This window comes from Cyprinus carpio, chromosome B13 (genome assembly GCF_018340385.1).
Source record: "Cyprinus carpio isolate SPL01 chromosome B13, ASM1834038v1, whole genome shotgun sequence".
In the NCBI taxonomy this organism is placed as follows: Eukaryota; Metazoa; Chordata; class Actinopteri; order Cypriniformes; family Cyprinidae; genus Cyprinus; species Cyprinus carpio.
The window spans coordinates 8,791,752-8,819,162 of record NC_056609.1 but is presented as its reverse complement, the minus strand read 5'-3'; the positions used below and the strand labels follow the sequence as shown (position 1 = coordinate 8,819,162).

General features: G+C 35.8%; 1 protein-coding gene across 1 annotated transcript; it reads right to left on the bottom strand.

The window, feature by feature from the left end:
- Positions 1 to 25,993, bottom strand: LOC109047140 (synapse differentiation-inducing gene protein 1). Its single transcript, XM_019064857.2, has 4 exons — positions 25,637 to 25,993; positions 20,028 to 20,644; positions 12,060 to 12,197; positions 1 to 2,748 (listed from the first exon to the last, which is right to left on the bottom strand). The coding sequence occupies exons 2-4, from the start codon at positions 20,565 to 20,567 to the stop codon at positions 2,590 to 2,592; spliced, it is 837 nt and encodes a 278-aa protein (XP_018920402.1). The 5' UTR covers positions 20,568 to 20,644; positions 25,637 to 25,993; the 3' UTR covers positions 1 to 2,589.
- Positions 25,994 to 27,411: the final 1,418 nt, after the last annotated feature.

Below are 27,411 nucleotides of genomic sequence, written 5' to 3'. Positions count from 1 at the left end.
CATGTTTGAATGAAAAGACCACATTTAATTAGCATGAGCTTGCTGGCAAGAGGTGTTTCCCAAAGTATTAGGAGAAAATGTGACAGCGGAGGCATTTACAGCTTCATAGACTGACATGTATAAACTGAAAGCCTTAAGACTTAATTACAGAGTAGTTAATATTAAATGTGACAGCCCCACGAGAATGAGTTTATCCATACATTCTGAAAAAAGTCCATGCGCAGGCTTGAGCAACCCATCTATATGGCTTTATGTTCATTTTGTGTCTGTAATATCAAAAGACAGTTGAAAATGCCCCTTCATGTGTCAGACCTTAAGATTCAGTAGCTCTTATTAAAAAGGCTTGAAAGCACTGTGGCACTTCAGACAGATGCTTTATGTACTCCAAAAAACATTCAAGAAAAATCTCTGATTGTTCAGATTCGGATTCAGATCCCATTCAGATCTTTAGACAGGTTAGATTAGGTGTACCAAATACTGTTATTATGACAAACCAATAATAAAGTCAACGTGAATTTTTGTTTTTAACCCCTTTTAATTAACTTAAATGTATGTTTCCAAGTAAAACAAAAACTGTAGGGACCTGGGCCTGGGTAGGGTTACACCAGCCGTTTGTAAGGTCTTAAATGGGAACAAGTCCACACTAGATTTTTAGTAACTACTAGATAGTTTGTAGCTAACTGTGCTTGATTTTTGTTGCACCATTTGTTCCTATAAGGCAGAGTGTAGCCAGTAGATTGTAAGCACTGGGTTCGTAAACAATATTTTTCACATAATGTTCTCTCAAAATGTAAACAAGAGTAAATGTCATCATATTAGGGGTGTTCAATACGTATTGTCTGCAGTATCATAATTGTTGTGTTAGCGATGTGCGAGCTGACATTATCAATGTCATCCACTTGGCAAAAAAACAAACAAAAACACATCTTTTTATAAGACATTTATAAGACTTAAGTAACATCACACAAGCAAGGGTGCAGAGTGTGACTGATTGCAAATGTGATATTGATTTTATACAATCATTCAACAAACAATAAGTTAATATTAAGGATTATTATACACTCGTTATTACATTAAACACAATTGTCTTTTTTTCTTTTTCGTCAATGAAAATAGTTTTGTATACATTTTTACATCTCAGAGAAATACTGCTGTTTTGTTCCTGAATTAATCTATTTTTTTATGAATAATTTGAGTCAATGATTCAATGATCCATTCACAAAGACAGTGACTTGCTTTGTTTCTAAACGAATCAGCCATTTTGAACAAATCATTTGAACGAACGATTCAATGAATCACTTTATCATTAAGACATGGATTTACTGGAGGTTTTAGTGTCATATTTATTTATCCATAAGTGCCATAATCCGACCGATCAGCACAAAAACACACTCTACAAAATATTGTTAAATAATCATTAAAATAATCCCCCAAAAAATCTAAACGCCCCTACACTCGAAAAAAGGCTGGGTTGTTTCAAACAAACTTTGGGTCAAAGATGGACTAACCCAACAGTTGGGTTAAATTTTTACATAACATTTTTAACCCAAAAGTTGGGTTAGTCCATATGTGACCCAAAGTTGGGTTGAAAGAACCCAGCATTTTTTAAAGTGTACATTGTATATCTAAAGAATTGTAGTTTGTCAGGTAAATCATGAGCTTATTGATGCAATTCAGTCTGTCTGCTATTCTATTCCAACAGTTTTCTCACTCTAGTGTAGTCGCAGGATGTTTTTGCATTACTCACACAAATAAAAGCATGAAAACAACAAAAAGATTTTCTGATACAAACGAACATGTCAAACCAGACGTGTCAATAAGCTTTTTGCTGATTGCCTTGCGTGACAATGCATCATGCAAATTTTCCACTTTGAGTTGAAATTTTACAACTTGCAGAATACACGATTGAGGCAAATATCGCGTTTTTTTATCGACAACCGCGCCACCCAATTTGCGTCATTCGCATCGCCCAGCACAAATTTGTGTCTATATGCCTGTTTGCATTGATTTGCTTTGTAATTGATTTTGCTTTTGGTGTGCACACACCGTAAGATGTAATTTAGTGGACCTTTGCGTCAAAATAGGCTAAGCTGTAACTTGCGCACAGCTGGTGCAACCGGTCCCTGATTTCATCCAATGGGAACTGACTGGATTGATGACAAAAATGCTAAATTGTGCAGTGGCAGAGCAAATAAATACATTTTGATGAATTCAGCATGATTAAGAACATGCATTAAGAAAATAAATCAGGTCCATTTCGATTTCATATTGACTTTAATTTGGCCCAAAACGTGTGCGTGTGTGTAGCATTAAATTTGCACTTGCACAAACACTGAGCGCAAAAAAAAAAAAAAAAAAAAAACAATATTGGTGGCAGCACATTCACATGAAAATGCAGAAACGTGACCAAGACAGTTTACCCAAACAATGATCTTCCCAACAAAATGGGAACGCGACTTTTCAAAGTGCAGGAGTGGAACACATTGCTGGTGAGTCCCGTATCGTGACCATCGGGTGTTTCCCAAAGAAGCTGATCCAAAAGTGAACCAGTCTTTATCTAACTGTGAGAGTGATTTGGGCATGGGAAGGCTACAAGTGATTGTTTTTGGAGAGGTATGCGATAAGGGCCACAGCCACACCCACGTAGATGCCAGTCCCGATGGTGATGGACAGCACGGCGAGGAAGAGCGCACGTCTGGAGCTGGAGCTGGCGTGGTGAAAGTCTCCTTTAGTCACCGCTTTGTTAGTCTGCATGAAAGAGGGAGAACAAAGACAGAAATAGCACATGTTGACATGTTTTGAAAAGGTCTGGAGTGTGAACGAGCTATGATCGCATAAGAGAGCTACAGAGAGAAAGAAAACAGAGAAATTATTAATTGGCCGCTCTCCAGCAGCTGACTGACAGATCTGGTAAAGTGCATAAATAATAAGTGCTGCATGACTCAGAGATCTCCTGCGGGGACCCGCAGCCTTTGAAGTCCAGGAAATGTTGCCAAGATTATGGACAGATATTTCTGATGAATTTATTTACATCTCAACACCCCGCTGCCTCGATATTTTTTTCCTCGCTTGCTTACAGATGCTCCTTCCTGACCGCTATGAGATGTTTTGCCATCTATTATCTTGATTTATTACATAATGGTGATAATTGCTTAGGGAGAAAAGCTGGACTGTCTGTCTGTAAGCTTGTGTCTTTCATCTTTGCCAACATCCATCAAACGGGTCGGCCCACAATAACCTGATGATGCTAATCAGGTCATATTGAAATTGCCCTCACATTTAGCAGCCTATCATAATTCAACTACTTCTGACCGACTGCATCATGAGGTAGGAACAAAACAAAATTATTCTAGTCATGCTCAACCTAGATTTCTCTCAAATGTGCATTTCTCTTCGCCTGGATGATATCAGACTGGTGTGCATCAGACTAACGATACTGAGAGTGTGAAAAAACAGCACAAAAGTTGGTAAATAAATCAGTTCAAACTGTTTCTAAATCTGATTTAAAGATTATTTTGTGTCATCACACAAAATTAGCTTGTGGTTATATTGATTTTGTTCATATATTAAAATGATTTTATAAAAAAAAAAAAAGCTGTATACAGTAAGTCAATTTTACATATCGATTAATGTTGTATTTTCATGTTGGCATATAAAAATGATTAAAATTAGTCATCACTTTTCCTTGTTCAATTATTTAAAACAGCTTAATTGTCTTCTTGCATTAAACGCCACCTCTCTGTTCCATTTGAGAACAAATATACATATACACTAGCATTCCAAAGTTTTTAATGTCACCAAGGCTGCTCAAAAAAGCAGTAAAAACAGCAATATTTTGAAATATTATTACAATTTAAAATGACAATTTTCTTTTTGAATATATTTTAAAATGTAATTTACAGTATTTCTGTGATGCAAAGCTGAATTTTCAGCATCATTACTCCAGTCTTCAGTGTCACATGATCCTTCAGAAAGCATTCTAATATGCAGATATAAAGAAACAATTATTTCTTTCTGCTTAAGAAACTATTATTATTATTATTATTATTATTATTATTATTATTATCAATAAACTGCTACTTCCTATTTTTGTGGAAACTTCATCATTTTAAAAAAATAAAAATTTTAATACAACTCTTTAAAAAAAAAAAAATTAAATAAACATATCATTTAACACCTTATTGACCCAACTTTTTATCGGCAGTGTATATGAGGTTCCTATTCATATGTTTCTATTTACTATCAATGTGACTATAGATGTGATTATGAAATACAAAGACAAGTGTTTATTTTCTTATGGAATAACATGCACTAGCTGATACAGGATAAGAGGATAAAGTGAGAGGACAGTAGGTCCACTGGACAGGAACTGAGAAGCTGTTCTCAGGGCACAGAATTCACAGGCATAATTAACTCACGAGACAGTTTCTAGCTTCTGGAAGATCCACTAGCTTCCTGTGAAAGTGGTCATTGACAGGGCAGCTGTTAAATGTATGCGCTCTGCCTACTTCTGGGTCTCTCGAGAATACTGCAAGATGTCAGCACTCCCCACAGCATGGCAACATGCCGCAGACAGGCATGGGAGTAGAATATGAGGTTAACTGGTGAGAAACTGCACTTTTCCATTTTTTAAACTGAATTTTTTTGTATTTTTCTTGACAATGACTGCAGTCTTTTACAAAGCTTTGCTGTAACCTGGCCAAGCTGGCCAAACATGAAGGTGATTTAATTTTGTGAGTGGATGAATTCATTTTTTTATTTTTTGGCTGTGTGCTTACAAATTTAATCATTTTTAGGTTTGTAATACATTTAAGCCTCTTATACATTTAAATGACACTTGGCAACTAGATTTGCCATGCTGTAATACTTCAAATAATGCTAGTATTACATTTTGGCACATACTTGTCCCATACTTATAAAAGTTCCAAAAGTGGGCTTTTTGCAATGTCAGCCATTACTTCCAAAGTCCATAATAGATAATAATGCTTCCTCCAGTGAAAAAGTCAATTTCCTGTTGTCTCTCACATCAAAATCCACCAACATATTTGTTTAGAACTGTTTTGGACTGTTTTCACTTGCAAATGGTGCTTCATCTGTGCATATTTCTCTCCTGATTCACATGAGATTACTTTTTTACTAAACAAAGCAATATTACAGATTTTTACACTACAGGATTTCAACCAGAAGCATTGATTTGGAGTCAAAATGTCTTGAATTTATTACATACACGCATATTTTAACTTCACATGACTGGAGTTGTGTGGATTACTTGTGGATTATTGAGATGTTTTTATCAGCTGTTTGGACTTTCAATCTGATGGCACCCATTCACTGCAGAGGTGAACAAGGTGAACAAGTGATGTAATGCTAAGTTTCTACATATCTGTTCCGAAAAAGAAACTAATTTATTTACATCTTGGATGGTCTGAAGGTGAGTACATTTTTACCAAATTTTCATTTTGGGGTGAACTATTTCAAGTTGAGAGAAGAATTTGTGATTCAATGGGCCCTATTTTAACGATCTAAATGCAAAGTGTAAAGCGCACGGTGCAGGTGCACTCAGGGCGTGTCCAAATCCACTTTTGCTATTTTAACGACGGAAAAATGGTTGGCGCGCCTGGGTGCATGGTCTAAACGGGTTGTCCCTATTCTCTTAATGAGTAATGGGTGTTTTTTGGGCGTAACATGCAATAAACCAATCAGAGTCTCATCTTCCATTCCCTTTAAGAGCTAGTTGCGCTTGTGCCATGACGGATTTACACAGCGGCATTTGGCAAGCGCAAAGACAACGCGTATCTGAGATGAAACGGAGCTGCTCGTGTGCGAGCAAATAGATAGCCTAATTCTGATACATGCGATGACTATCCATTATGACATGTAGGCATTTTTATATTTAATTCAACCTACAAAAAATTCTTATGCATTGCAATCCTTTAATTTTTCATATTTGGCATGTTTATGTGCTGCTGTGCGTCCCTGTGTTTAATAAGCAGCGTGTACAGACGTTGTGGACCCGCCTATACTAACACGCTCTTTAAATAACAAAGAAAAAACATTGCGGCAGACTTTAGACCAGGTTTGAGTTGGTCTATGGCGCAGTCTATTTTCAGCTACTTAAAATAGCAATGCGCCTGAACACACCTCTTTTTTAGACCAGCACGCCCATGGGCACACAAATGGGCGCAAATGCATTTGCTAATTAAACAACGTGGTGCTGGACGGGAAAATCCGAACGGCGCCAGACTGAAACTAGCAAACACACTTGCGCTGCGCCTTGCGTAGCATTGCGCTGGGTGTATGATAGAGCCCAATTTCATTTACAGTTAGAGCACAACAAGGGCCTTGTGATGCATTAATCATAGGTTGTTATGTCATGTTCAGCAGAGCTCAGCACACTTTATTCCTGCTTTTACTCATCCAGAATTCACTAAATCTATCACAGAAGACTTCATCTAATAAAACTGTCACTGACATTATCATGATGCATTGTTGGAAAACCAAACAGTCCACTGGCGAGCTTTGAGCTCTCATTGGTACACATGAGAGTCTTGTGTGGATGCGGATGCTTCCCTTGGGCTTGCAATACAAACCAAGTTAACATGATTTTTGTAATGCTTGCTGTCAGGGCATACATTTTAGCTCTGCAGTCCAAGAAGCAAAGCAGTATGTTGTTATCTTCACATCGGTTATTCATTTGTCTTCTTGGCATATATCTTAAATGTTCTTAGGCCTCTGGAAATGTCACACCATTCACCAGCACAGCCACTTTTACTCCATGCCTTTCAGACCATCCGTTGTTTTCGTTGAGTGAGGCAAATGTGAAATTATGTTAGTGTCAATCTGAGCACTGAAATCAAAATACACCAAGTCTGTCTGTCTCTATGTCTGTCTATCTAACTGTCTGTCTATCTATCTATCTATCTATCTATCTATATAACTGTCTGTCTAACTGTCTGTCTCTATATCTGTCTGTTTGTCTATCTATCTATCTATCTATCTATCTATCTATCTATCTATCTATCTATCTATCTATCTATCTGTCTAACTGTCTGTCTAACTGTCTGTCCTTCTGTCTGTCTGGAAAAAAAATCTATTGTTAAGTGTAATCTCCACTATTTTTAATGTATCCTTTGTTGAAAATTAGTCATGCAGTAGTATTTGAACTTTGATTTGTAAAGTAGTTCATGTCTTCTTCCGCCCCTGCTGTTAATGTGCACAGTCAGTGTGCAAACATGATTAGCAGCCTATTGTTCCTTACAGATGAAGGACTGTACTTAGTAGCCTAATTACTGCTTCAATTTAGACATGCATAATTAATTACCATCAAATCAAAGTAAAAAGTAATTAACAATAGAGCAATGACACAGACGATAAGAAAAAAAAGAAAATTAAAAAGAAACTAAATGAGGCACGACAATTGCTCACTGTCGTATCAGTGATTGCACCAGATCTTACTGTGCAGGATATATTTCCTGAAATATTAATATGTGACATTCCTGCATAATCATCAACTACAGCACAAATGCATATTTACTTGTGAAGTGGGCTTATGTGAATCTCTGCGGCGATCCGTGCAAAGGGCACCCACGGTGTTGCTGACGAAATGAAAACCATTTTGTTGAATGCATCCACCCATTGTTCAAAAAAAGGTATTTTATTCAAAGCTTATGTTCTACAAGGCCCACACTTGCACTCTCGCCAAACCATTACATAAGGAGCGTATTGTGTTTGTGTTAGAACACGCTCTAAAAGCAATGAATCAGATTATGCACACAGGCTTAGCAAAAACAGATAGGACAGGAACAGCATTCACTGACCTGCCCAGATTATTAATTACTCATGCTTTGAGGTCTAATAAGGACAATTCATGTGAAATTATAATTTGATTGTAATATATCTGATGAGATAGTGTTTTCTGTACTGCTATGCATGAGTGGCACTGGTAAATATGCAAATTTGTAGCGATAGTGAGATTCAAATATGTCTTGTATCTACTACATATTCACAACAGTAATTTATTAAATATTACATTTTAATTATATTTTCCCCCTTTTAAACCATAATCTGTTGATATAATATTACTTGTTATTGTTTAGAATGTTCTGCAAATATAAAATCCTTTAAGAAACACTGTGATGAGATTCATCATATTAAATCCAGTTTTATCGCAATCTAAAATTTAGAATTGATTACTCGCTTTGGTGAAAAGCATGGAAATCTGCATAGATGCAATCACTGGGATACTGCAATAGAAAACATAAAAATGCACCCCCCAATACACAGATGTAATTAGTAGCCAGTCAAACAAAACCACAAACTCACATGAAACAATTTTAAATTGAGCAGTGTTTGAGTGCAAGATCTTTGAATGGAGATGAATCACAAATTATTAAAAAAAAAAAAAAGGATGTTTAAGGGCCTGATTTTCTGAGCAGGACAGGAACCATCTGCTCAACTGGAATGATACTTAGAGAATGATCAAATAAAATCTAGATATATTTGAAAGAATGTTGGGACTCAGATTTACCTTTAAGATTTATGTTTTCAGCTAGACATATAAAACTTTAATTTAAAAGAAATTAACTACAGAACTACTATATAAATTCACAAAAATGTTCAGTATGTCTCCTTTCTCCTTTTTAAACATTATATAATAATATTCTTTCTCTACAGAGATTTTTTTTTATTTCAATGGTCAAATTACAAGTTAAGAACTACACTACCCATAATCCTGAAGGAAAACCAATCATAATTTAATAACATTATACTCAGAATGTTATTAAACTCAATAACATTCCACTCAGAACCACATGCAACATGGGAAACTGTGCCATGCAAATTGTATTCAGCACTGAATTTTGTATTAGTATCTGCACAGTTTTCATAATCCCTTTGGTGAATTGAAAAATAAATCATTGCAGACAGTAAACGAACATAAAAGCATGCTATAAGACTTGTAGTTAAGTCAAATGCTTTATATGTCTGATTAAGTTTCTATAAAATTGCATTAGCAGACAGCAATAACCTTTTAAAAATGATGCCAGTGAAACAGAATAGAAGAAAAAGAGCTGTTCAAAGAGGCTGCTCTGGCCCCCCTCAAGGCACATCGCGCCTGCTTCATTCTCACAGAACGTCCCACCGGCGGATGACTTTCACATGGGCCATCCATTAGCTTCTCGCTAAACCCAGCGGGAAGATGAGAAGCCCTGGAGAAATGCTAGATGTATAATACATGACCATTCAAACAGTTTTAGACTGTGCCTTCAACACACACAACTCTGAATTCAAAGCACCTATGTTACATTTTAATTGCAAAAAAGTGCAATTTACGCACATTCTATTTGCTTATACCCGAAGTCTAGAGAAGAGGAAGAAAAAAAAAATCATAAAAACAAAGACCAGGGTTAGCATCACACAGGAAAGTTGTCACAAGATCTGTATCTAAGTTTGATGCAATAATCAAATTACTCAAAAGGGATAGTTCATTCAAAAATGACATACATACATTTTTACAATGTACTCCGTATATAGTCTACAAAGTGTATCTAGCATCTTTTAGAAGATATGCATAAATGCATTTAGATATTTAAAGTTATATCAGCTGCTTGTGTGACATTTTTTCTTGATAAAACATTCCGCAATAATGTAAATGTTGAGGTTTTTAGAAGGATTGCAGTGAATTGATTTTGGTGTAGGCTTAGATTTTAAGAACCAGGCTAAGAAAGGATTTCTATTTTTTATTTTTTTTCAGGAACAGAATTAGAGAGCTGTGGGTGTTGAGTCGTGATGTACCGCATGAAAGAGAAAGACGGAGAGAAACAGAGTGAGAAACACAGAGAATGAGGGCCATAAACTGCTTTTAAAGCCAGTGTCAAAAGTGAACACTGAAAGTTTAAGCACACGATGAATCACACGAAACCCATTAAGCGGGACATATTTCAGCCCAAAATCGAAAGAAATTACGATTTATGAAAATGAGGCCTGTTTTGGGACCATTAAGATATTTTAAGACTAAATTATTGTAAATTATTGCAGAATTGCAGAAATGCATTGTTTATATTATGGAGTAGTTATGCTACTTTTTAAAAAGTAAAATAAAAAAAAAAAAAAAAAAATAAAAAAAAAAAAAAAAAAAATAAAATAAAAAAAAAAAAAAATATATATATATATATATATATATATAGGTTTCATTTTTATTTGATTGAGGGGTGAAATGGAAGATGAATGAAAGGAGATAAACACCATCGTATCCTGTTTTGCATTAATGCTTTGAAATAAGAGAGGGAATGAGTGAAAATGCTGCAATTACCACTTCTCTGTACAGTTCCTGTCTGAGGCGAATGACCTCTCTCTCTCTCTCTCTCTCTCTCTCTCTCTCTCTCTCTCTCTCTCTCTCTCTCTCTCTCTCTCTCTCTCTCTCTCTCTCTCTCTCTCTCTCTCTCTCTCTCTCTCTCTCTCTCTCTCTCTCTCTCTCTTAGCACTCTTTCAGTAAGCAATCTCTCTCCTCTCAAGAGCATTGCGGTAAGCTATAAATACAGTTGACACTGCAGCATACTATAGTCACCTTTACGAAACAAACACGGGAATGCTCCATCTTTTGCCCTGCAGCATACATCAGACTATAATGACTGGCTTTTCCCTGACAGTGTGTGCTGTGAGCTGTGGAAATCTACCGTTTATTCCACAGTTTTAGTTTGTCCTCGGGACTTTGTTTTCACAGCCCAGGATTATCAAACATAAAAGGGGACAAGTATGGTTAAAGTATAAAACTCTTATCTAAAGGAGTTATAATAACAATCAAAACGGTAACACTTTACTTAAAGCCTTTATGTATAATGCATTATAAAAGTTGTTTTAATGCATGGCTTATGCCTTATAACGCATAGTACAATCTTATCAATAACTGTAACCACAGTTAATACTTTATAACACTTATAAATTCGTTGTTACACTATGCATTTCAATTTCAACTAATTACAGTACATTGGTTCTGCATGAATAATAAAAATAATAATAATAATAAATAAAAAGAAAATAATTTTAATATGCTTCAGTATGGACAATAGATGGATGATAGAACATATAAAGATAAACTTATTATGGTAACACTTTACTTAAAGGTTGTTGCTGTTATTATTGTGTAAATATATTTCAATAAAAAATGAAGTACAATGGATGCAACTCTGTGTGGACTTCTCACAGGAATGTACAAAAAAGCAATTCTACCTGTCGATAACAATGTGTCCAAAAATGTTGCACCAAAAAATCATTATTTAATACCCTTTGTAAAACAACTCATGGCCTCTTCTGGCTTACTGCTTTATTATAAAACAGATTGTTCAGACAAATGATGTTGTAAAGTATCCATTATACTGTATGCACACCTGTGACCACGCATCAGTTCTGATATGTTGCTAGGCAACTGTAAACAGCCTACACTCTTAAAAATAAGAGTGTTTCACTGGCATCGATGGTTCCATAAAAACATTTAACATCCATAGAACATTCCATTCCACAACAGATTCTTTATCCACCTTATTCCTAAACACGGAAGTACGCCTATGGGCAAGACTTCCTGTTTAGCCGCTATAGAGAAATAAGGAGAAGAATGACAACGTGCAGGAAATGGTAAAACTGTTTGCATTACAAACCAGTGTGTTCATAATTCAAATAATACACTAAAATGCTATGGTAAGACACACCCATTTGCAATATCAAGCAGCAAAAGTACTGCTAAAAATAGCTGAGACCGGAAGCAAGACCCATAAAATTAACAAATGGCCATTTTTACATGAAAAAATAAGGTGGATAGTGGAAGAGGCTTCTTTAGATTTTAACAATGTTCTTCACACTAAAAAATGGTTCTTTTAAGAACTGTTCACTGAAAGGTTCTTTAGGGAAACAGAAATGGTTCTTCTATGGCATCACTGTGAAAACCTGCTTTTAGAACCTTTATTTAAAGAATGTATTGTTAGTCTTCATTTTATTAGTATTAATAAATGTAACTACTTCATTGGCATTAACGTTGGCATATGAGGTTGTGATAGAGATCTTCTCACCTCGTGAGACAGGCAGAAAGCTGCGATGCCCAAGGGCCAGAAACAGCAGATCATGGAGAAAACACTGAGGCCCAGGTGGTCCCTCGGAGGCATCAGGAGGAAATTGTCTTCACTCTCTGAGTCACTTGAGTACTCACTCTGCAGAACACACACAAAACACTGAATGAATCAGATGACAGAGCGGCTTTTCATCCAACTCTCTCCATTTCACATCTCTCTGCTTCTTTTCATGGAAAAGGAAGACCAAGAAAGTGGAGTAATAATGGCAACAAGCTTGTAGGAGCCCTGAGACAGGCATGTGGAGGGTTTTTATAGGGTTAAAATCGATTTTACTTCTTGCTTAATGTACCTGGTCTTTTTGTACTGTTCAATAGTATGCTGTTCCAAAAAAATACTAGAATGAAATTCATTTTAATTTAAGAGAATACAATATTTCTTAACTGCTTTTCTTCTTATTTTCTTACTAAGGAATTAAGAATATTTTGTATTCTTAAAAATATGTTGTGCGTTGTTTAAATAGCAAATGCATTTGTGCCCATTTGTGCGCCCATGGGCGTGCTGGTCTGAAAACGAGGTGTATTCAGGTGCATTGTTAGCGCATTGCCATTTTGAGGAACTGAAAATAGACTGCACCATAGACCAACTCAAACCTGGTCTAAAGTCTGGCGCAATGTTTTTTCTTTGTTATTTAAATAGCACGTTAATAATATGCGCCTAAAGGCGGGTGCGTACACTTATTACGCTTATTACACACACAGGGACGCGCAGCAGCACACAAACATTTTTAAAAATGAAAAATTACATTCCATCATGTAAATAGTGAACCGTCATGGCGCTAGCGAGCAACTGGCTTTTAAAGGGGATGGGAGATGAGACTCTGATTGGTTTATTGCACGTTACACCCAAAAAACACCCATTACTCATTAAGAGAAAAGGGACAACCCATTTAGACCATGCGCCCGGGCGCGCCGAACATTTTCCTATCGTTAAAATAGCAAAAGTGGATTCGGACATGCCCTGAGTGCACCTGCGCTGTGCTCTTTAGACCATGTGCTTAGATCGTTAAAATAGGGCCCAAAACCTAAGAATTTGAATTCCTGAAAAGAATTATCATAATTATCATCATAGTTTTTACCTGAAAACGACAGTAAATTAATTCTTACAATTACATTACATATATTGCTATGTTAAACCATCTACAATTCTCACTATATATGCGACTTACATTTAACCAATTAACAGGCTTTTAATGTAACATTTGTTACTTTTTTTACAGTGATGTCACTGTTGTCTTAAAGGGATACTCCATCTCAAAATGAAAATTTTGTCATTATTCACTTACTCCCTTAGTTCCAAACCCGTAAAAGCTTTGTTCATCTTTGGAACACAATTTAAGATATTTTGGATGAAAACAGGGAGGCTTGAGACTGTCCAAGTAAGTTACACTGTCAAGGTCCAGAAAAGGTATGAAAAGCATTGTCAGAATAGTCCATCTCCCATCAGTGATTCAACCGTAACATTATGAAGCGACGAGAATACTTTTTGTACACAAAGAAAACAAAACTCACTGCTCAGAATTGTCAAAATGGCGCTACGCTGATTTGGAGAGACACAGAGGAGAGGAATTGTTGAATAAAGTCATTTCTTTTGACAATGCTTTTCATACTTTCCTGGATCTTGACATTGTTATTTATTTGTCAGTCTATGGGACAGTCACAAGCCTACCGGTTTTCATCCAAAATATCTTAAATTGTGTTCCGAAGACGAACAGAGCTTTTTCGAGTTTGGAACGACATGGGAGTAAGTGATTAACGACAAAATTTTCCTTTTGCGGTGGAGTAACCCTATAATCGAAATACGTGCCTCTAAATACATTTCTGCAGCGCCGTTATTATGTACCTTACTGCACATTTCGTGGCAGTTTTAAAGTGAAATGTCCAGTGAGTGGCGCTAAAACGTGGGTTCAGTGACTCGTTTTTGTTACGCTGATATAGGCACGAGGAGTGTCGTTAAAAGTTAATGCTGTATTGTGTTGGAAATATCTCCTATACCAAACCCAACCCTAAACCTAAACAGTAGTGTTAACAAATGCAAAAATGATGTAAAAAGGCATTTGTTGATGCAGCCGTGCTATTTTAACTTCCTTATGAAGATTTGAGCTGTTTTGTTGAACCATAGTTTCACGGGATTCATACCAAAGCTCTTCATCACTTAAGTGCAAAGCCGTATCGCTTGAGCTACCGAGCAAACCTACCGAATTAGGAAACTCATGCATATGAAGTTGGATATGTGATGCTAACCTCTAAATGCATCAGTTTTCAAATCCTGCAGCACGATAAAATTGTTTTGAATTCATTACATAATATTCCTCAAGTGATTATGCAAAAATTAGGCTTTATTAATCGAAATTGTGTGCATTACTGTATGTATGCAACCAGTCAAATGTTTTTTCTTTGCACATCGTCCAAGCCAAATTAAACATTTAAAATGTTCTATATTACAGTAATGGGAAAAAGGGCAAAAGGTCATATAAAATGCAGTATAATAAAGCTATTTAATTTTGGAGCGAACAGTTACCTGGGAATGTTTTTGTAAGATTCCTCTGATCCAATCTGACCCATACAATGTTTATGAAACACAAGACATGTTTCCCAAACCCCTGTGAATCACCAGTAGTGCTGTAGTCCTTAATTTGAGGCAGCATGTAGAAATTAAATGACAAATGGATTTTAATATTCTTTTGATTGTATCATCTGGGTACACCATATTTCTAATCATGCAAATGCGATGAATGTAGATTGAACAGTCTGATTGCCAAGTTCCAGATTGACCTCATCCACAAACCTGAGCTCACATCTTGCACGATCTCATTTGCTCAGATTGGCTTTTGCTGTGAAGTGGCAGGTTGCTCTGATAAACTGGCACATCGTTTTCCAAACAGTGTCATATGATGCAACGTGTCTGAGGATGTAACGGTGCAACAGACTGAGAAGTGTGTCTGCATAATAGGAATGTCAAGTGTTCCGTTAATTTGCTTCCAGAAAGAACTTCAAAAAGGCCAGAGCTTCTAAAGGCTGCAATTATGAAAGGAGGCATGATAGAGTTCTCTCTGCAGGTAAGAAAGCAGCGGATGTAAATTCACTTCTCACGAAAAAAAAAAATGTAAAAAAATGAAGCACTTGTGAAAGCAATAAGGGAAAGTGTTACACGAGTCATCGGAGCGGCTGCACATGCTTGTCCCGTGCTGTATGATGTGATGTTTTTCAGGCCAGTGCAATCAGATATTCATTCCCCACATTTAATAGACTGATTAATCTCTCCATAAATTACATTTTTGATCAGCCGTTAATGTTGTATTATGAAATACCCAAAAGAGATATGAGAGTGCCTGCAGAGGGTTATGCAGTGTATTCAGCTGTAATTGAACTATCACAACATCCTGCAAGCGATCACATGCAGTGACAGTTTTCCTAAAATCTATATTCCATGAGAATTACAAAAGAATCTGCTGTGAGTGAAATTTTCCATTAAAATGAAAAGGTATAGACCATGATACGATCATAACCACTTTAAAGTTTACACATAAAATTATTTTTTCCCCCCTCATGTTTTTCTAAACCTATGGAAGCTTGTTTGTGACAGTATGAAAAAAATTAATAAGGTAGTTGTAAAAAGGTAAATAATGTAATTTTTCTCAGAATTCTGAGTTTATGTCTAACAATTCTGCCCCTTTTTTCTTACAATTTGGAGACAAAAATCTCAAAATTGCACAAGCTCGCAATTCTAACTTTCTTTCAGAGTTTATTCAGACTTTTTAGAGTTTACTTCTTGAAATTCTTTTTTTTTCACCACAGAATAAAAAAATAAAGGTTATTGCAACTTATCTCACAATTCTGATGATTTTTCCTCCAACTGCATGTTTATAAGTTTAAATTTTAAATTTGCGAGTTATCAACATCTTGCAATTCTATCTATTATATCAGTTCTATCTCTAAAGAGTCTATCTATCTATCTATCTATCTATCCATCCATCCATCCATCCATCCATCCATCCATCCATCTATATATCTATCCATCCCTCCATCTATCTATCCATCCATCCATCCATCTGTCCGTCCATTGATCCATCCATCCATCCATCTTCCATCCTCCCTCCATCCATCCCATGGTGAAAACAAGCTTTCATATAAACCTGTTGTTATAAAGATTTTTTAAAAGAATCTTCAAACAACTCTTTTCCATACAATGATAGTTAAAATTATAATTCAAAATAAAATTATGACAGATACAGATTAAGAGATCATATTTTAATGCTATGGTCAATAACTTATAAATGGCTTTTATTAATAAAAAAAATGTAAAAAATAATAATAATAATAATAAAATTAAAATTATGTATTTTTTGTCTGCATAAAGATAAAACACAAAAAACTACAATGCTACAAGACAAGTCCATGTATGCATCACAATATAAAAATAAAAAAGAGTGTGGAAATGGATGTGCAGCCAATAACCAATACTGTATTAATATAACAGTATATCCCTAACAGTATATGATACTTTTTTGGTCTTTATTTATTTATTTATTTGATCATGGAGGATGTAGTCACTATATGTTGTAGTTAAATAAAAAAAAAAAAAATAAAAAAAGGCTGCAAGATGTTATACAGTACCGCCGTTCCCTATATGCAGAGTATGCAGTTCGCGTATAGGGCACCGACTCCCGGGGAAAAAACCTCGTTACGCGCCAAGAGCCATGCATGATTTCTGAATGCTTGACACTATAAAATCAATCAGACAACTGTATTAATAAAATCATAGCCATAGGTAACTGTCTAGATTTGTAATTTTATTTATTTACATTTATATCTATAGTACCCTATAGCAGTTTTTTTTTTTTTTTACTTCCATAATGTTTGAGGAAGGGGGCACAACAATACAATCCTGCTTAGGGCACATATTTGACCAGCAGCAGCCCTGATGTTTTATATATATATACAGTGGTGTAAAAATGTGTTGGCCCCCTTTCTGATTTCTTTTTTTTTTTTTTTTTTTGCATGTTTTTTCACACTTTAATGTTTCAGATCATCAAACAAATTTAAATATTAGTAAAAGATAACACAAGTAAACACAACATGCAGTTTTTAAATGAAGGTTTTTATTATTAAGGGAAAGCTAAATCCTAAACTACATGGCCCTGTGTGAAGAAGTGTTTGCCCCCCGTTAAAACAATTAAATTAAAACAGTTCAATTTCTCTAGCCACACCCAGACCTGATTACTGCCACACCTGTTCGCAATCAAGAAATCTCTTAAATAGGACCTGGCTGACAAAGTGAAGCAGACCAAAAGATCCTCAAAAGCTAGACAGCATGCTGTGATCCAAAGAAATTCAGAAACAAATGAGAAAGAAAGTAACTGAGATCTATCAGTCTGGAAGAAGTTATAAAGCCATTTTTTAAAGCTTTGGGACTCCAGCGAACCACAGTGAGAGCCATTATTCACAAATGGCAAAAAACATGGAACAGTGGAGAACCTTCCCAGGAGTGGCCGGCCGACCAAAATTACCCCAAGAGCACAGCGACGACTCATCCAAGAGGTCACAAAAGACCCCACAACAACATCCAAAGAACTACAGGCCTCACTTGCCTCAGTTAAGGTCAGTGTTCATGACTCCAGCATAAGAAAGAGAACGGGCAAAAATGGTCAAAAGTTGAACTTTTTGGAAGGTGTGTGTCCCATTACGTCTGCCCTAAAAGTAACACCGCATTTCAGAAAAAGAACATCACACCACCAGTAAAATATGGTGGTGGTAGTGTGATGGTCTGGGGCTGTTTTGCTGCTTCAGGACCTGGAAGACTTGCTGTGATAAATGTAACCATGAATTATGCTGTTTACCAAAAAATCCTGAAGGAGAATGTCTGACCATTTGTTCGTGACCTCAAGCTGAAGTGAACTTGGGTTCTGCAGCAGGACGATGATCCAAAACACACCAACAAGTCCACCAAAAACAAAATGAAGACTTTGGAGTGGCCTTGTCAAAGTCCTGACCTGAATCCTATTGAGATGCTGTGGCATGACCTTAAAACAACGGTTCATGCTCGAAAACCCTCCAATGTGGCTGAATTACAACAATCCTGCACAGATGAGTGGACCAACATTCCTCCACAGCGCTGTAACAGACTCATTGCAAGTTATCGCAAATGCTTGATTGCAGTTGTTGCTGTTAAGGGTGGCCCAAACAGTTATTAGGTTTAGAGGGCAAACACTTTTTCACACAGGGCCAAGTAGTTTTGGATTTTGTTTTCCCTTAATAATAAAAACCTTCATTTAAAAACTGCATGTTGTGTTCACTTGTGTTATCTTTTACTAATATTTAAATTAGTTTGATGATCTGAAACATTAAAGTGTGACAAACATGCAAAAAAAATAAGAAATCAGGAAGGGGGGTAACATTTTTTGAGAACTGATTTTGTGATATATATATATATATATCACAAAATTTTCATTTGTAAGCTTCTGACTGTATAATCATATAAGCCTTTTTGGGGGTCATGTATTTTAAATCGAAATGAACTCCATGAAACACAGGCTGCAGCACATCTGCCGTTTTGCTGTGCTCTCCATTGTCCACTCGCGCAGGACTCTGTGAAGCTGTACATCGGACTCAGAACAGGTGGTGCAAACAGGCGGGCAGCAGCAGGAAACTGGCTGTCCAGACCAGCTCTCTTTACACTCCCTACACAGCCTTCTGATCACCCACTCTCTCTCCCAGTCATCTGGCAAGAGCTCCAGACACGTGCTCGCTCAGATCAGCAGCACCATATGACAGGGTGCTGTTAAAGTAGGGGCAAAGACAGAGCTCACACCATCCTTACAACACTGGATAACAGTTTGGTTTACATTGGTAAGAATTACCTCTAAACAAAACATTTGTGTGGTGCATAAATTATTTGAAAAGACCAAGTTGGCTCTGTTACAAAACCTAGGCAGCATTGTAAAGCCTGGTCTATGTATAAGAGTGCGCACGCAAAAAAAGTGACATATGATTACGTGATTGCAGCACTTCCTGTAATGCACATTGGTCCCCTCACAGGTTTGTGAGGTCGTGCAAACTTTAAAGTCAGAGCATCAATCTGTCTCACCAACTATTTTTTTTAAAAAACTAATCATTATCTGCCTTGTGAGATTTATCAGTTCATAGTAAATGCTGCAACACACTAACTTATTTCTGTATCTGCTCTGAGTTTAGGTTGTTTTAGCATGCATTTGGGAACAGAACCATGCACCAAACATCTTCCTAAACTTGCAACGAGAAGTTCTTACAAACACGATGTTGTCCACAAAAGAGAAGCTTTAAGGGCTTGCTTCTTCTTTTTTAACCAAAATTATAGCTTGTTTTAATGTCTGAAAGTAAATAAATTAAGACAAACTAAATTTAAAACAAATTAATTAAGATTAATTAGCATTATGTGTAAAATATTATTTTTCTTAAATACTAGATTGACAGTGAAATATTACAATTAAAATATCACAATAGTAATATATCTTATTTTGTTTTATATTTTTATTTGTATTTAAAATAATTATTAAAAAATATTTTACTGTGAAATATTACAATAGTTGTGCAATATTTTATATGTACTTAAAATAATAATTATTATATTTGTATTTTTCTTACAATAAATACAATAAAATATTTTAATAGTGATATTTCTTTTTTTGTAAAAAAAAAAAAAGTGTACATAACATTCATTTTCTTAAATACTTGATTTTTTAAATTTTCCTATGAAATACTACCATAGTAATATTTTTTTTATTTTGTTTAATATTTTTAATTGGTAAGACAAATAATCGTAATAAAATAATAATAATAATAATAACCACAATATGCACAAAAACTTCTTATGTGCTCTTTTGTGCATTTGGATGAACTATATTTAAAAGAGTATTAATATGCAATCTCTCACCTCGAGTTCTTGAAATTCATCATCGTCGTCATCTACATCATAGGAGAGTGTCTGGATCTTGGCGTCTTCCATAGAGAGCTCCAGCAGCTTGCTGTCTGTGAACAGAAGTCTGTCTCTAGTGACAGCGGAGCCGGACGAGGCCGGGGTCATCTCCTCAATGAAGGTGGTCTCACAGCAGTCCCCCCCATCTCCCCATGCTCTCAACACGCTCTCGGGGTACAGAAGGAGGTTGGGTCTGTAGTAAGGGTCTATAGCCTGGGGCAGGGCGCTGGGGTTGAGCAATTGCGGGGGTCCTCGACCATCCGGTGTCCCATTTATGTCCTTGGACACCACATGGCCCTGGTACTGTGGGGCAGAATAGACCGACACCAGTCCTTCCTTAGTCTCCACCATGAGCTTGTGGGTATTGATCAGACCATTACGTTTGCAACATTCATGTCCCAAGTCTGAACTCCCCGCTATTGGGGTCTTTCCATGAGTAAGAGGATCTTTCTCATCTGCGGCTCCTGTTTCATGTCGTGTTCGGACCCCTTTCTCCATGCTGGTCTGTTGGTGTGGAGGAAGCCTTGCCTCATGAATGGCTTTGTGGAGGCATGAGGTTCAAGTATCCCTCTTTCCTGCAAAAACCACATCGGTCTGGTTATAAAACTGTGATGGGAGAATTTGATGCCACACACATCAACAAGTGTCAGACTATAATAGAATGAGTGGAAGAAATATGTTGGTGAATGGCTGTATATCACAAAAGAGCTTGTCATATTTTACCCAAAAATCAAGTGAAAGAAAATGTAAAATTATATTTTGCTCAAAGGTGTACTCATACAAGAAAATTAATTTAGCATTTTTGTGTATCCACCAATTTTCAAGACCATAAAAAATTCTGCACCTTAAAAAAAATAAAAAAATAAAAAAATAAATTGGATTACTTTCATTACTGTCATATGTATATATAAATGAAATTGTAAAAAAATATAATTAATTAATTTAATAACCAGGGTTTACCAAACAGGGTTCGTGAGGGAACTGCATGGGTTTCATGAGTTGATGAAAAGCTAATAATTAATTACATACGATATAAAATTCAAATAAATAAATAACTGGGGTTGCATGATAATTGACACATTTTGGGGTGATTAGCAAATTAATGGCTGTGGTTAAGTTTTTACACTGAAAAAAAAGTGTAACATCTAAATAAACTGCATTTATTCAACTCAAAAATATTATTTAATATCACTGAATTAATACATTAATTTATCCTACCAAAACTAAATTTAAGTTTTAAATAAGACTGAAATATCTTTTGAAAGTAACAAAAAGAGAAGAATTTACTGCATAAATATTGTAAATTGTAGTGTAAAATAAAAGTATTATTATAACATATAATATTATGTTAGTATTAATCATTAATAAATCTTAATTTTTATTTTACAATTCATTTGTAATTTACAACAGTAATATATTTCAGTCATCATTTTTGTTAAATAGAATTAAAACAATCATAACAATAGTTGATTATTATTGTTGTTGTTGTTGTTATTTTGATTATTACTATTATTATTTTTCCTGAAAGCCAGTGTAGGCTTTATTTAATGTGGACTGAGACATTATCACTCTAAAAATAGGTTTAAATCTACTTATATCTGATAAAATCTCTAATCTAATAAAAACTGCACGTGCATGACACTGACAGTAATGACAATTTTGGGTTAAACCCTAGCTGTTATGAAACATTTAATGAGATTAATTCATTTTTAATGATCTGGCTATCTGCCGAAATATTGCTGTTTTTCTGAGATTCAGATTAATAGAATAAACTGTAATAAATCGGAATTTAATTTAATTGAATTTACTCTTTTAACAATCAATTGGTGGACAAATGTTTGATGTTCTCAAGCTGCCAGAGAATTATGTGGTCTTCAATACCAACTTCATTTGTTTTTTCCTCCAAACTCTCAAAAGACTATTCAAAAGATTATTTAATGCATGTCTAGGCCATTGATCTGAGACTCTGCACCACTGCATTATCCAAAACCCTCCGGCCAGGTATACACAAACTTTCTTTTCTGCTAAGTTCAGCAGTGTGCCGGATAGAAGCTGTGCCCGATGCTGGGGGCACCTAATGCACAGCATCCTATAATCTGATTTAGAGTCTACTGCCATGAGCACAGAAAACCCATCACACCATCAGCAGTGTCCTGTAAGCAATTAGATGCTTCAGTGCAGGAACGTGATCGCAGCACATTGACCCTCAGTTTTAGTGTTTTCTTCAAAATCACAGGGCCACAGGAAAAGACAGATTGATCACAGCTTTAACAAATCTGATGTCTGTGAATATGAGTGAATCAGAGATCACAATTTAAATCAGACCCTAAAGGGTAAAGGCATCCGTGAAAAGGATTAAACACCATGAGGAGAGCTGGATATCCTCCAAGGAAACATGTATCAGTTTAACAGGGCTGGTGTGAAAACATCAATACCACATTAAAGACTCCATGAATATAACAGTAAACACTAGCATTGGACCTATATATCAGCCAGGTCATTTATTTCAATGATATTTAGTGGTTTTCAGATTATCGACACTGGGTTAGGCCTAATTAGCCAAACTGAGGTGTTTATCTCCACACTTGCCAGATCCAAATTCTACTGACAACTTTGTCAATAGATTTATGTCTCTGAATAAATGTTGTGTGTTTCTTTTCAGTTCATTTGTTTTACTCAGTTGTAGCCTATACTATAACAGCCGCCCTGCTTTATAAATGCATTGGCCATAGAAAAACCTCCATTTGTTTACAACAGCTGTATCAAATGCGTAAACCAAACAGACCATGATAGTCTGTTATTATTACCCTCTACATGTCAGTTACTTTTTCTTCAGGCAAGCCTGTATGTTTAGTCTGTATAAAATATAAATTATAATTCTGTTGTGTGTGTTTTTAGTGATTGAAAGACACCAGTTATTCATTTTTAATATTCTTGTTCAACTATAAAAATATATAAAATATAATAACTATAGACCACAGCAATTTCTTATGATGCCCAAATAATAAATCTTAGTTGAGGTAACATTAAACACATGGAGTAAGTGGTTAACTTGCATAACTTTTTTAAATGTTTGACCAATTAAAACATTTTAGCTGTATGGACTATAAAACTAGTTCAGTAAAGGCTGAGCCAACTAAAAAATAAAAATTCAGATAACACTTTGAAGAGAGAAATTGACTGAAGATATGATTTCTGTGGAACTAGTAACTAAATAATAATTAGTTGAAGCAGCTTGAATTTTTTACAGTGCACCTACACAAAACTGTCCAATTTAAATGACCACTCTATTACTCAAAATTTACAAAATAGAAATGAATAAATAAAAACAGGAAATGAGGTGGAATGACTAACTGTATGTACAGATTGCGTTCCGCGTTCCCCTCGGTAAATCGCTTTCCGAGGGGATCCCTATTGGTAGAAATCGCGATCGTGTTCCCCTCGGTAGAAATCGCATTTCACCCTCAGTGGCCCCCCCTTCATTGCCGTAACCTCCCCGCCACTTACGGCGCACCTGGCAATATATATATTACGTAACGATACATGCATTCATACCAAACCATCACAGTACAGACATCTCGGTTCGTTGCATGAGGCCTTAAAACACATACAGGCAATTCACCCTCAATCCAGAAGGTGGCGCCCACAGTAATGCAATGCTGTTTGATAACTGGCCGCCAGCAGAACAACAGCGAATGCCGTGAGTTGCACACTTGAAACCAAAGCCCACTAGACAGTGACCATGTGCTGATTCTGAACGTGTCTCTTGCTGACGAAGGAATATACTTTAAAGACTCGCGCACTCAACTGTTTGCGAAATGGAGCTTTGTGCTTGTGTATCCTACCTCTTTAATTCGGTACAAATCCAAATATTACTTAATATTTCCATATTTGCGATGCATCAGAATGCTAAATTATCATTTATTATGTAAATTACAGGCTTTGTACCAACTGCGCTGTCAAGTTAGCAATGCTGGAACTGATGTGTTTTGTGTATGTGTGTGTGTGTGTGTGTGTGTGTGTGTGTGTGTGTGTGCGCGCGTGCGATTACTTCAACTGTTTCTTTATACCAGCAGAATCAACTTAAAATACTCCGTCATTTATTGTCTCATTAATAATGCATCACTGTAAAGGTCTACTTTTATTTGTGTACACTCACAATGAAAACAAAACACCGTGCTTTTGTAAAATAAAGAAAACAAATGGGATGCCACTTTCTGCCATTTGAGTTTACGCTCTGTGAACAAATTAAGCCGGGCACAAAAAACAAACTGAAACTTTTTTCCCCTCGTTTATCTGTTAACTAAATCAAATATATTTCAAATATTTATTCCTTGTATATATGTACTGAAGATTGTATATATAACATTATAATTTAATATAATATTTAGTCTTTTTTAACATCTAGGTGGAATTTTTTTGTACTACTAGCATAGTAAGATACCTAGCATAGAAGATTTGTTGTTTTTTCCTGTTGTACTGAAATCGTATCGAACCGTGACATTTGTGTACCGCCCTAATATATATATATATATATATATATATATATATATATATATATATATATATATATATATATATATATATATATATATATATATATACTGTATATATATATATATATATATAAGCTCACCTCAGAAGGTAAGTTACCAGTTCTGGAATCTGTCAGCTCTGTTGGTTCTAATCCAGATCCAGGTATCGGAGTCGATACAAAAATCAGCCCTATCGTTTCACCTGGGAAATGTAAAACCCAAAATGGATCTCAAGGCCAGTCATCACTAACACTTTGAGCGGAAGGGAAGGAAAGCTCTGTGGCTCCACTCCACCCTGTACGCTGATCCAGACCGGCATTTAGTCTGTGCATTGCATGGTGACAAGTAAAGCATAGAAGAAATGTATGCAACTTGCTTGCCAAATTACAGTACACAATACTAATTGTTCAGGGAACCCGTATAAAAACTTTCACTGTATGCCGTCTTTAAGGCCGTGATTATTCAGTACACAGCAATATCCCCAACCCTTATTTTTCAAAGCAAGTTTTTCTGTAGCCTAATAAAACATTTGATTTTTCATTACATGATTTTTTATTAAATAATAACAACTATTATCTCCCAAAAAAACAATCAAAGCTCATTTCAAAACTGACAAAAAAAATATATTTTTTTCACAAACCAAAACATGAATCCGAAGGGTTTTGCACTGCAAGTCTTTTCTGAAAAAAAAGAAAAAAAACAAAGCAAACAAAAACAAGTCAAATCTGTCTGAGGCACAGAACCTTGTATATATGTCACAGAAGAACCAAAAATACTGACCACATCAATGCAAGATTAATTATTTAATGAGTATGATCCTTCACCATTACAATCATCAATCAATCAACCTGCGCATCAGTGAGCTCTGCTTTATATGGTCCTGTGCGTATAATGCAAGAAGGGTGAACTGAGACAAACAGACCACGAGAAAGGTTTCTGTTGCCAGGCTTCAGAAAGGCTGTGATGCACTGATGTCATCTTGGTGCAATCATTCTTTTGCTGTACAAGTTCGTGATCAGACTGGTAACTTACCTTCCGAGGTGAGCTGGTATAGCAGTCAATAAATGTGAACAACGAATAACCTCAAGGACTGGTGAAACGTGCGAGTCATATATCCGTTTCCAATTTTATTTCTGGAGCAGAGTAATAAATAAAAAGTGCAAGCGTCCAGTTTTTGTCCTTGTTTCTTGAAGTCATCTATCAAGGGGGAAAAATCACCAGCAAAAACCTTTCATGCGGACACGATGTCGATTATACTGCATTTTGCCAGCCGTTTTAATACGACTGCGGTAAGACTAGTTATTAAGCGAAAAGACGCGTCGAGACTGTTGATGTCTGCGCACTATAATGCACCTGCTTTCTCCTCATCTGCGGGCTTTATATGGATGCGCTCCAGTTCCCCTGGGTCCTAAAGATCGCACAGGACAGGACCGTTTGTTTTCATGATTTATATATGCATTTATTGCTTGTGCTTAATTCAGATTTAGGTAGCCTAATACTAGGTAACAATACAACAACCAGTTTCCCGCCATGGCTGTTATTACGGCAGGCTATGTTAGAATAAAACGTGTGTTGTTGACCAATCAGAAGCCAGGAACTTTGGTTTATAAATTAAACAAATACCATCACACATTGAGATCAAATTATGACAACGTGCATAGACAAACAAAGTAATATAAAAATTACAATTAAATCTTAATATTAGGCAATAGGGAGGAGAAGTATTAAGATTAAGATATGAAATGAAATATTTATCTTCCTTCCAAAAGTAGTCCTGTTCTTTGTTTTATCCAGCTGTGAGCCACAATGCTGTTTAATGCTGTCTACATCAATATTGTATATTTGGCATGTGTTTGAACATTAAATCTTAATGTCAAAAACGTGCATGTTATTTATTGTTTTAAGATTCGTGTTTAAGAGAGTAAGGCCCTGATCAATCCTATAGGCAAGATTTGAGCTGGTGCCGGCCAATTCCACCACCAATCATTCACCCAGAAACTGCATAGCTTTATGACATAAAACAAATAATACATAGGCTGCAGTATAAATAAGAGGAGGCTATTGCACAAAAAAAACCTGACATTAAGTCAGCAACCCAGCTATTTGAATTAGAGAACTTCAAAGGTAGCTGCAATATTTAATCTAATCTTTATCACATTGTAAAATTGCAATATTTATTGTCTTAATTCTTACTTCATTTCAAACATTCGTAAATTTAGAGATGCACTTATCTTGATTTCGCATGTCTGATTCTGATTACCTGTTGTCTTACAAGCAAATCTGATTCCTGTTCATTAATGCATATATTGTTGTTTTTTATAGCAAGAGACAAGAAAGAATGAAAATATGAGAACACGTACAAGATGTTTATTTAGCACTATTGCAGGCCAAATCATTATCATCATTCATAATCATAATCAAATCCCAAGTATGGGCAATAGTATATAACCACACTTAATGTCAAAAACGTGCATGTTATTTATTGTTTTAAGATTCGTGTTTAAGTATGGCAATAGTATATAACCACACCTGCCTTATCAGACACAACTAATAAAAATAGGGAGAAAGGCTGAAGAGTTGATTCTTCATAAAGTTGGTGGTTTGCAGAATTTAGATCCTCTGTAGAAAATAATTTAGCAAATAACTGATCCTGCAGTGATTTTAGCAGGATAATATAAAACAAGAAGTGCTTGGGTCTGGATCACAGCAGGTTAGGTGTTGTTTCTGCAAACTTTATTCAGACTCTCAATTGCAACACTGCCATCCAGTGTTTAAAAAGTCGAAGACCAAGCAATATTAAAGGTGTT

Excerpts from the sequence above, each read along its gene's own strand:
- LOC109047140 (XM_019064857.2), bottom strand. The coding sequence starts at position 20,567 with ATGGAGAAAGGGGTCCGAACACGACATGAAACAGGAGCCGCAGATGAG. Across the intron at positions 12,198-20,027 it reads ATGAATTTCAAGAACTCGAG|AGTGAGTACTCAAGTGACTC; the intron begins GTGAGAGATTGC and ends TGTGTTCTGCAG. Across the intron at positions 2,749-12,059 it reads CTTTCTGCCTGTCTCACGAG|ACTAACAAAGCGGTGACTAA; the intron begins GTGAGAAGATCT and ends TCTTTCATGCAG.